This window comes from Loa loa (genome assembly GCF_000183805.2).
Source record: "Loa loa unplaced genomic scaffold supercont3.317, whole genome shotgun sequence".
Taxonomy (NCBI): Eukaryota; Metazoa; Nematoda; class Chromadorea; order Rhabditida; family Onchocercidae; genus Loa; species Loa loa.
Window position 1 is genome coordinate 41,308 of NW_018108497.1, and position 12,386 is coordinate 53,693.

Sequence of the window (12,386 nt, forward strand, 5' to 3'; positions counted from 1 at the left end):
AAGCATGCAACAGAACTAAGTTATGAATTACTAACTTGCTTCGCAAACACTTCAGAAGGATATATGTGGTATGAGGTAACACTGTGTTTCAGTCTATAAAATGATATTTCAAGTCAAAATAAGGTAGACGTGGACCAATTTTTATGCTAGATATTCTTGAAGAGAGTCCACAGAACACCAGACAGCTTTGCTAATTACTGTAGTCAAGTTTCTAAAATACTTCCGTGTAGTCTGAGAGCTTCAAGAGGATATCTGCGAAACAACAGAAAACCAACTCAAGCCATGGAGCATTCTTTCTATTTAAAGGTCTTTTCTGGACCTTACAAGCTTGAGATCTGTAAGCTTCACTGTGTTACCACTAACAAATTTAAAAGAACCAATTTTTAAAGAACTGAACTGCATGATTACTAAGGAGATGTGTATAAGGAAAATTCAATGCAGAGCAATGTAATCATCAATAACCGAATTTCTGAATTTAGTTAATTAGCTGTTTCAGCGCTGTCTCCGACGTCTTCCAGCACGACGCGGTCGATCACCGTTTAATGGATTCCTATCCGGTGGGCGATAGGATGCTTGTTGTGATGCTGCAGCCGGACCACCGTAACCAAGCGACACCGAACAAGTACATCCATCATCGTCTGGTCCTCCTCGATTATAAGAGCACAAGTCATCATACTCATGTCTTTCATGTCTGTAAGGAGGCTCTCTTGTCAACTAGTAGGAACAAGAAAAGACAAAAAACAAATGACTGAACAAGATGTGACGACTTCCATGTACTGGACGTGCGACCGCACCTCTCGTTTTTCTGGTTTCGTTTCATAACAGAATAAGTAATGAATAGTAGAGTCAATTTGTTTTCCTTATTATAAGCATTTGAAAGTAACACTGCTAATCATTACTACACACTTGCGACATTAGTTTTCACCCTTAATTCAATCAATTAACATGCAAAAGTGTTCCTCATTCTCTTCAACCCTTACATAATATTTACTTCCTTCTGATCAACATCTATTTCATCTCGAAGAATATTAAATCTAAAAAATTACTTGAAAAGAATATACCCAGCTTTAGTTTGCTTCAACGGATTTTTGTTTACTGATGCTCCGGTTGTTGTCACTAAACGATATTGCACCATATGGCTGTTGGCTTTCATATGCTTCAAGTGATTACTCTGAATAAGATGTTATAAAAACCACACATTGCATTACTTACAATTACTAAGATCAGTATCAACTAATCTTTCCAAGAATAAATGAAAATCACGGTATTTTTCATCCTTTCTTTTCTTTAATTCTCGGACTAGATCCTCTAAACTCTACTCTTGCCATAACCAACTATTACGGGAAAATAGTTCAACCAGATTAGCTTAATTAAATCTTACGTTAAAATTTTAGAGCAGAAGTTTCTTATTTATTTGACATTTCATGATTTGGATGAGCTAAACAAAAGAAAAAAAGTACCGAACACGTAGCCCATTGTGTAATATCGTAGACAACACCATCTAAACATGCATAATAAATCCAAATAAAGCCACCGAAACGAGTTTCTGCCCAAATATCGTTCTGTAATATAACAGTCTCCAAGTGTATTCATTCCATATATACATTAAAAGCAAGCGCATGAATAACTAAAATCAGTAGACCATATAGAAATCTGCACTACTTCCTGATGAATGCACTCCATATATTTTATATAATCATATATTTTACTCAAAAACGTTCGCAATGTTAGCTATTAAAACTATTCGTTCGACTCTACCAGTAACGGTGTCAGAGAATAACCAAAAGGTAGAGAAAACCATACATGTTTTGCAGGATGACGGAGTTTGCACTTTTTGCAGTAACGAGCTTCTGAAGCTCGAATACTTTCTACTGGTATACGTGTGTGCTTATTACCACAATCGCAGTACATCGCATTCCGAGCTTCGTTCATCTTTTCACGCAAGCGCTCCCATAACTCTTCCATTTCCTTGTGCTGTAAAAGATTAGAATAAATTAAAAGATAATTCTAAGGATACAGCGTTCAAACTTATAAATCCAATAACAATTCCCATAACTTCTACTTACAGAAAAATGATGTAGCTCAGAGTGTTAAGCTTTTCATTACATTATGCGATTAACTTCAAGATGACAAAAAATCTCTTATGTTCCCGAAACAAATGATAAGATGAGCTTTTTATCATCCCCTAAGCCAAATGTGGAATTCAGAAGAGCTAATTATTATGTGGATACATCGACAGCAAAGCTAGTGGAAGATCACCCTCGTACTGAAAAAAGAAATGACACGGCAAATAATTTCAAAGCAGTAATAATCTTTACCAGTGGATTTTTATGCAGATTGGCGATATTATATTTGTTCCGAACATCGGGTGCACCAATCGCATCAAATGCTCTCGAAAGAATCTTGAAAGCTTCATCTGCTCCACTTAAATGGTTCTGTAAAATTACTGATCATGTTTCTTCTAATACAAAAATAGAATCCTTCAGTCAAAATTCAAAATTCATCCTTCAGAAATTCAATAATAACGATTGTCATTGTCACAAGTTAAATTTAACTCTACATTTCAACAGAATTAAATTCAACAAAAGCACACCACAACGAATTTGTAGATGTATTCGATCTACACAGAGAATACGAAGGTGAAAAATGAAACCTTATCAGGATGCACCAGAACAGCTTGCTTTTTATAATATCGTTTAATATCGTCATCCTTACAGTCAGCCCTTAAACCCAGTACCATATACGCATCACGTCCACGACATTTCAAAATTCGTTCCATTGCTTCTTCTCCTTAAACTGATTATTAAATAATGTAAAAAGAAAAAGTAGAGAAATTTTCAGAGAAAATTCTCCAATAATGCTACACTTTTGGGATAATACAAAGATTCAACGTGCAAGAAACTTTTCAACAACATCATATTTTTAAAATAAGATAAAGATTCAATACCCTTCTGATTTTAGGAGCTTGTTCTAAAAAACAAAGATCGAACCAGAAAGTCAAGTAAAATATATAAAGCTTAGGAAACTAGAAGTATACAGATGAAAGCGATAACTATCGGCAAGTAATCATGATTTAATAAAAAACATGAACGGTGTGAAGTTCACCTGTTACCGGCAACTGAATATTTTCATTTAGACCCCACTCAACAGTCTTTTTTTGATTCATCCACATTCTTTTTATATTGAACAATCGAATATTTTCCCAACATTTTCTGTTTAAAGAATCAAATATTATGGATTTGTATCGAACCAACAAGCTGTTTTAAATTGAAAAAATTGCATTAGGATTTAAACATCTGAGATCTCTACGTCTTTGCATTATTTTCTAAGGCTATTTACCTTGTAAATATGCAAAGTAAAATCTGAAACGAAGTTACGAGTTTAAAATTAATCATTTGTGACCCATAAACATGCAAGGTCAATAAAGAAATTAATTAAAACGAAAAAAATCTCAGCAAAGAGTGAAATGCAAACAACAACGCTATGAGCAAAAAAATTACCGTTGCGCATCTAACATGGAATACCAGCACCGTTGGCAATTGAAGACAATGCTGGTGTAACCAGCCACAATTCTGGAAGATAAATTTTAAGTTAATTCTAATTTATAGAAAAATTCTTCAGAAGAATATTAACATCTGAGTGTGATTTTCTAAATAACTAAACCTTTTTTTTCCATTTCTTGCATTACTCTTTCTACTTTTCCTTTCCCACTGCAAGATGCGTATTCGCAAAGTGTTTTAAATTGCGGCAGCAAATTAATCACAGTTAAGCAGTTTTAGTTCTCTTAAATGTAAATGCTCAATTCAAAAATTCTTCAGTCTTCAAGTGTCACAAATTTTAAATTGACAAATCCGTCATAAAATCTTTTCCGACAGCTATTATTTGGTCAATCTGGTTCTCTGTTTTAACCGAAAAATTGAAAATTGAAGTATTATACAATGGTGAGACCAAATACAAGAGAATTTACAATGAGGCTTTTTACTTATGAGTTATTACGTACATATAAAGGGTAATATCCCATAGCTGCAATGATATATCCCACACAAGATCCATAATCCATTGAAGAGCATGCTTGATGATGGAAAATACGAGCGTTACCATAATATCTAAAACAATGTAACGAAGCAATGTGAAATCATAAGACAGAATCAAGGGATCAGCAGCTCAGAAATGAAGACTTTTCTTTTTCAGAAATGAAGACTTTTCATATGAGTGACAAATTTCAAATCATACTTAAGTAGTCAGCTACGCTATTCTGACGTTTTTTAATGGAATTACGCTGTTTCCGATTGCCTCTCGCAGAATCAGTTGGTGCTTGTGCGTTCAGCTCACGACGAGCACCAATCATTTTTTTGAATACTGCAAAAAAACAAAAATCGTCTAAATCCTTTTTACAGCAAGTAAACAAAATGGGTGCACTCCGCACAACAGTTTGAAGATCTACTACCGAAACTTATAAGAAGACTTTGTAGATACCAGCACTAAAGTGAATTTGGTTATAACGGACTTAGTGGTATGGACAATTACGGATCAATTTCCAAAATGTGCAAGAAGGCTCATACGGCAATGATTATTTCGCATAACCTGTAGAAAGCTTTTTAAAAGAGATCAGAGATTTTCGAGATTAATCAAACTTTCCCTAATAACTTACCATTACGCTGAGTTGAACAGAAGCCTGATGGTTTAATTCCATTTTGATTAAATTCCTTGATTTTATTTTCAGTTAATGTGCTGTCATTTTCATCAACCTTTTCCGTACTTTCTACAAATAAATACAGGTATATAAGTAGACAAATGTAATGCAGCCCGAATTGACAGTTCAACCATATCGCTGTCAAAGTGTTTCAAGTTTATTATTTGCCGGCAAAGAAAAAAAAAGCTAATAATAATGATGCCCAATTAAACATGAATGATTTGCCATTCCGGATTTCAATCATTGCTGGTCTGCAATTGTCATTAAGCATCGAAGGAACCCTGTTGATTGTCACTTAAATTTTCATTAATTCCCTCGGAATGGAAAAATAGTCAAGAATGGGGCACTTCGTCCTGCGAAACCGGGAACACAAATCACAATTAGAACTAACAAAGCCATATTGAAAGTTATGCTTTAATAATGAAAATAAAAATGCGAAAATAACAAACCCAATGAGACGTCACTACTTTTTGTTTTCGATGTAACTACATCCACTGATGGTTCGTGGTGAACAACCACTGAAGACAGTGATCGACGTGTAACGCGACGTAGAACTGTATTTGTGGCCTGCGTCCCAAGAGATTGTAAAACATCAAAACGACTGGAAGCATCTACGGCTTGATTACCGGTTAGTCCTACAATGACCAAACAACGACTGATATATTTTATTTCGTTGTGATATAGTTAGAACTACAAATGACGTATTAAATTAACCTCCAGAAACAAAATCTGTCATAGTTTGGGATTTTTGTATGCGTAATTAAATTTTACTTAAATGGGGATAGACGAAGTCTACAAATACTCAAAAGGATTCGTCTTAAATCATTAGGCCCGATATACAACCTACTATTAGTAATAAAGAAGAAAAACTTTCCCATGTTTTGAGATGTACATTACAGTGTAAATGTAATTGAAATAAGCTTTTGAATACAAACTAAATCATTTATCAGGAAAACTGCATTATTAATGCATAATGTGGCAATCACATTCATGAAGAGCTCACCATCTTCATCAGTGATCACTTGATCATTTTTATTGCTCTTGGCACCTTTGTTTTTCTTATGAGTGATTTTCTGGAATTCATAATCGGCTTTTTTCTTCCCATGACCACCACAACCTGTTGACAAATTTTAATTATTTCTCAAAAAAAATAAATAAAAAAAATCCGCATTCCTCCTGTTAGAAAATAATTTTACTTTTCTTTGTTGCGATATTGCTTTTAGGATGGATAATTCCTTCATTCTGCTCATTGTGTACATCACTCACGATACCGGACATCGGCACAACTGAGGCTTCATCAATCGATTGGCGATTACTATTTATGCCGTTTGTTGATGTTATACTTTTTGAAGTTTGATTGTCACCATCTTTTCCTCCTAAGTTACGTGATTTGACCAGCAATAAACCATTAATTCTGACTTGATTTAGCAAATAAGAAAGACTGATTATTCCAAACATTTGATTTACTGCTTGAAATTGCTAACCATCCCACTAATTTTCCGTCTGCCCAATGCAACACCTAATGAAAATATAAGCCTGCAGAGTTTCGCGAAAAAGAGATCATTAAAACACTTCGTACAGTACATTCATAGGAAGGACGTCAATCTTTTAAACCCGTTTAAGCAACATGAAAATATCTTGATACCTGAAAAAAAAGATGAAGTATGACGAACAGACGCTGGTGGATTTGGTATTAGAGAAGAAAGCGATGAACTTGACATGACATGCTGTTTCTTGGAAGCTGCATCTCGATAACTTTTACTCAGTGGTAGAACTGCATCTTTGGTCACTTCCGGTAAAAACACAGTTGAAGGAACATCGTTACTAAAACATTTACTTCTCAGTTTTGGAAAGCAGGATATGACTGAAACGGAAAGAGATAACTTCAAGAACCTGCATGTGACGTCAAATAATTTGAAGCCATTATACTTCCCCCATATTAATCAATACTTTAAGATATGTCTGGAGCTACCAGGACACTTTCCTTTATATCCACAGTGGTGAGTAGGGTACTTGACAGAGCGACCATCACTACAGGAATCAGAACCACATAAAACACATTCTAAGGGTACACATGAAGAAATGACACTTACATCGGATTACTTGTTTTTTTAATTCCCTTAGGTGGCAGATGCGGGGGCAAATATGAATCAATATGCACCAGGCCACTTTCATCGACGCTAGAATAAACACGTGGTGGAGGAGCTGCAAAAATCCGTGGATCAACTGGAGAGCTTCCAAGATGTTGCTGGTGGTGACGGTACATGTTTTGATAATGATGTTGCTGCATTGTATCCAAAGTACTATTGGGTGCCATAAGTGATTTCAAAACCTGGAAAAGACTAATTTCATTCAACAAACTAGTTTATGACTGAAAACAATCTGATAAAATGGAGAGATCTGATACTAATAACCAAAATATTTAGATAAACTCTAAGCACGATTCATAAGCAGGAAGCAAACATCAATGAAACAATGATTACAGCAGTAAAAAAATTACAAGCTACCGTACCGATACCGTTCGGTGAGAGGAGTACGGCATTCCAGTTGACATGTATGCATCGATGGTTGCGCCTGGTATATTATCCCATTCGTCATGCTTAAGAAATTGATATTTGAAAAGTTAAGCAGCAAGTGTGTTTATATTTTTAAAAGCAACATAAGATTCATTTTGATGCCATACAAGCTCAGCTCTGTCTTAAAAGTGAATCATTTCATATGAAAAAAATCAACTACCAATCACAAAAACAAAATTTACAAAATTCAAAAAAACTGGATGTACATGAGAAAAAACGAACCCCCCCAAAAGACGACTGATAAAAATCAGTACGCGTTACAGCTGTTGCAGTGGGTGTTTGACCATAAGGTACAGCAACTGGTGGTGGAGCCATTAATCCTGGAACTTGACCAGATGATGCCCAGTGTGGCGGGGCAATGGAGCATGGACTATATGGTGGTGGTGGTTCTGGCCAGAAGGTACGGTTTGGGGTTGGACCAATTGGACCTGAAGTTGGTAACACATTTCCAGACAATACATTACCGTTTCCATTCGTCTCTGAAAATTCAAATATTTAGCAACAAGCAGGTCAATAATAACAAATGGTAACTACAATTATATATGAACAGTCACGGACTTCAGTGTTATCGAAAATGATATGAAATAAGACCTACCATTTCAAAGGATTAATTTGAAATGATAGACCTTACTTCACATTTCATTGTGTTGTAGCATAATTTCATAAATGTGATACACTTATTTCCATTCCTTTTGTACTCTAAGGAAAGGTTAAAGGATCACTCAAGAAAAGAAAGTTTCATAAAACTTTTATACATTACAACGTCAGAAATTGCAAAATTTTGAAAAGAAAGGGCAAGATTTCCAAATCTTGTAAGAGTTCTTATTAAACGTAGTAATCCAAGTCTTATTAAACGTAGTAATCCAACCAATAACATACCGATAGTGCGACCATTTGTCTGTCCGAAAACATCCTCTTCACATAGAAGATTACCAATATAGTGGCGTTCTTGTTGATCGTCTAAAGTGGATGTCATATTTGCCATTTCTTCACTTTAATTTGTAGAATTTCGATACTGCACTGTGATACATTGCACTTTAACTAGGATAGCTGCCTGTAGTGCACTCTTCAATAAATTTATGCTGCAAACAAATTACTGGATTAATAGCATAATTATTTGGCATGTAATTAAGCCAACAAAACGGCTAGCGGCTATGTTAACATCTATCTCTTCCTAGCTACAAATTCAGCGATTAAATAATTATAGGTTAACTCATTGATTAATAATTCGTTGTTACGGAGGAAAACGGAACAAAAAAAAAAAATCTTTAATGATAAGTATAATAAAATGAAATGAAATGATAGGAACGAATTACTTCACTAAATATCGCAATTTAAATAACTGTTGAAAAATTATACATTAACTTTTCGGTTACAGCAGACCAGAATTTTGAAAAAAAATAAAAACAAAAAAAATGAAAACTGAATGATAGAATAATAAACTGTTTCACAGAAAAATCAATCATTCTCTTTTCTCTTATACATACACAAGTCGTGTATGTTAGCATCATCAAGTACAGAACAAATGAGCATGGCGCAAATGTAAAATAGTGAAACTAGTAAAAAGAAAAACCATCGATTTGTGTCACCAGCTTGTGTCCTAATTAGTCATGAGAGCTTTGGAAATATTCTTCTTAATCCATCATAATGTGCTGCTTCTCACAATTCCTATCGCTTTCTACTGTCTCCTCAATTGTAACATCTTTTGAGAAACATCTTTGATCACCTACCACTGCAAGAACTGTCCTTCCTACAAATATTTCCAACCTCCCATCATCTTTTTCATTTGTAGTACAATCTCTCTCTCATCAACCACCCCTCCCAGTAACTCTGCCTAGTGCGCCTAGCGCAAATACTTACACCTTACAACAGTTGTGAGCCTCAAAATGAAAAGAATGTGAGAATTTGAAGCTAAGAAATTTTTAATCAGTAAAGATGATATCATTAAGCAGTATCTTATACCAGAAATTATCATCTAAATTTGTGCTGCAAGTTTTTTCTTTTTTTTTTTCGAGCAATGATGAATGACATTTGAAAGATAAGTCGACAAAAGGACGATGAATAACACAAAACGTCTGATATTATTCTTACCTTATAAGTACAAATGTACGAATTGATAAATAAATCAAATTGGTTCAGTTAATTAAACAAGGGAGAAGTTTTACTGATAGTAAAATGCTTCATGTCATTTTAATTTTTCCTTTCCTATCTTTTTACTATCACTTTTGTCCCATTCTCCAAATCTATTTGTCATAAAGATTTGTTTGCAAATTTGATTATTCCTATCCTATCAAATAGCTAATGATCTAAATTAGAAACTATGGGAAATCTTCCATCCACTTCCTATCTCCTTCTTTACATCTCTTAATTTCTTCACTTGACACCTTCTTGAGATTTCTATCTTAAACTGGAATAATTTCAATTCAATCACTTTCAGTAATTAATTTAACTTTCAACTCGTCAATCAGATTACCAAATGGTATGATACTAAACTAAAAATTACCACGTCTTCCTAATTTGGGTACATTATGAAATAATAAAGTTGCAAAATCTAACGATACAAAATCTCTATTTCATCAGGAAAAAAAAAGTTTTAAGTTCCGGTTTTGTCTTGATAAAACATTTCTAAAAGAAGATTCAATCGGAATGGATTAGTTACTAAGAAATGTAAATGATTGAATCCTTTTTATCGTCATTTTTTTTTTTTTTTGCCATCAGGAAACCATAAAGCGGAATGGAATGGAATGAAATGGAATGTAAGTATCTCCAACCCTAAAAGCTTTCTCTTATTGTCTGCTTAAATTGAAAAGGGTAACAAAGACTGAGGTGATTAGCTGATTTGAAATGAAAAATTTTAAAGGCGGATTTCGAAATTGAAAGAGGGAAGAGAGGAAGAGAACCGGATACATATACATGTACACATACACATACACGCACAGACATACAGACACATACACGCACACACACATACACACACACACACACACACATACATACATACATACACGAACATTCGGTGGTAGTAATGGGAGAATGAATTTGATACAATATGTGAAATTGAACGGACAAACTGGCGGTGAAAGAGTTACCGGACTGATGATGGTGATGATGATGATAACTTTCTCTTATTCTCTCTGCAACATGAACTCTATTACTCTATCAATCATTTCATTTTTCGGTTTGATATGATTCCGGTAAAGAGAGACGGAAAGAATGGAGGAGTAAGAGGGTGGAAGAATGAGAATGGGAAGAAAGAAAAAGAGAAGGAAAAGGAAAAAGAGGAAATAGAGTCAAATGCTTTCGATAAACAGAAATTTCAAACGAAGGGAGTACCACAATGTTCGGTAAACTTTAAAGAAATAAGGTAATTGGAAAAAGCTGATCGAATGGAATAATGGCAACGATAATAATAATAATAATAATAATAATAATAATAATAATAATAATAATAATAATAATAATAATAATAATAATAATAATAGTAATAATAATAATAATAATAATAATAATAATGATGATGATGATGATGATGATGATAATAATGATGATAGTTTATGTTAGATGTCATGGTATGTTGTAGCAGTGGTAGGAATAAAGAAGAAGGGTAAAATGGAAATGAAATTTAGGAAGAGGAATGAAGAAAAGGTGATTGACTGACATTGAGGGTAAAGGAAATATCATTTGAAATTGGTTTAGATTAAATGATATAAAACTATTGGATAGTTTTATATATAGCCAAATATCGATTGATATTGATTGAGGAATTTAAATATTTCCTTTAGATGTTGTACTATGATATGCCGGGACTGGTACGACCAGTTCACATATGTATATATATATATATTTAATTGTTGTTGAAATGATAAAATGTCAACAATTAAATTGATTATTCATTAATTTTATTGTAAACTAATTACAAACATTCCTCTCATTAATGTCTCATGTTTAAAAATTATATTACATATTGGCCTAATTTTTTAATGAATGATTTTTTTTTTATGGATGATTAATTAAACTATTCCTTGTTGAAATTTTTCTTTCTTTCATGAATGAATGAATATCGTTGAAACTAGAATGGAACGAGAAGCAATGACCATAAATGACCAAAGAATGACCAAAGTTCTATAAGATTATGGAATGACAAAAAAAAAGGAATGACTGAAAAGATAATTATCCAATATGTGCTAGACAAAGACATCTAATTTGACCACTGCTGATTTTTTTTTTTCTTGCTCACACTGTTATTTAACTAAAATTGACTTATATTACTATTCAATACTTCTATAATTCTTTTTTTCCATGATTTCTATAATTTTAACAGAGTTCTACATTACTGACCAACACGATTTCTATAATTTAAAGAGAATTCTACATTATTGACCAGTACGATTTAAGAGAGTTCTACATTACTGACCAGTATGATTTCTATAATTTTAATAGAGTTCTACATTATTGACCAGTGCGATTTAAAAGAGTTTTACATTACTGACCAATGCGATTTCTATAATTTTAAGAGAGTTCGACATTAGTGACCAATATGATTTCTATAATTTCAAGAGAGTTCTACATTATGGCATTATCATTTTCATCTTATAAATTTCAGAGGGATAAATTTTCTATTGTTATAAATGAATAAATGTTATTATTCGAGGGAATAAATTTTACCATTCTGAAAAACGATGAAAAAAAAGAGAAGTGAAAGGTTATACAAATTTAATGCCAACATTGAATTCTTGAAAATTTGTCACAATAAAAATTAATTCTCTGTCATCTTTTCCTGTAATTACTCCTGTAATATCCTGTAATTACTTATTTCAATGATTTTTCTTTCCTTTTTTTTTAACTTCATACCAAACATTAGTGGTAGTAATCATAATTGTTGATATGCAAAATTTTGCATATCAACAAAAGAAATACTTTAGAAGGATAAATTTTTTACAACTATTTCACAATTTTACCTCTATGAAATATTTCTAGTACATTTCATCTTTCAACTTCACCTCTAATCTCTCGATGACAAAAAAAGGGCAGGATACTGCTCAATCATATATATATATATATATATATATATATATATATATATATATATATATATATATATATATATATATATATAT

The 12,386-nt window shown here is 33.0% G+C and overlaps 1 protein-coding gene across 1 annotated transcript; it reads right to left on the minus strand.

Annotated features, from left to right (window-relative positions):
• LOAG_18450 (hypothetical protein) lies at positions 1-8,357 on the minus strand. The gene is made up of 19 exons (XM_020451110.1): positions 8,149-8,357; positions 7,492-7,748; positions 7,206-7,292; positions 6,787-7,025; positions 6,339-6,517; positions 5,890-6,069; positions 5,697-5,810; positions 5,143-5,328; positions 4,652-4,762; positions 4,234-4,359; positions 4,001-4,106; positions 3,501-3,572; positions 3,106-3,212; positions 2,654-2,790; positions 2,319-2,435; positions 1,804-1,974; positions 1,461-1,562; positions 1,062-1,171; positions 1-691 (listed from the first exon to the last, which is right to left on the minus strand). The coding sequence occupies exons 1-19, from the start codon at positions 8,252-8,254 to the stop codon at positions 493-495; spliced, it is 2,706 nt and encodes a 901-aa protein (XP_020305135.1). The 5' UTR covers positions 8,255-8,357; the 3' UTR covers positions 1-492.
• Between the last annotated feature and the right edge of the window lie 4,029 nt (positions 8,358-12,386).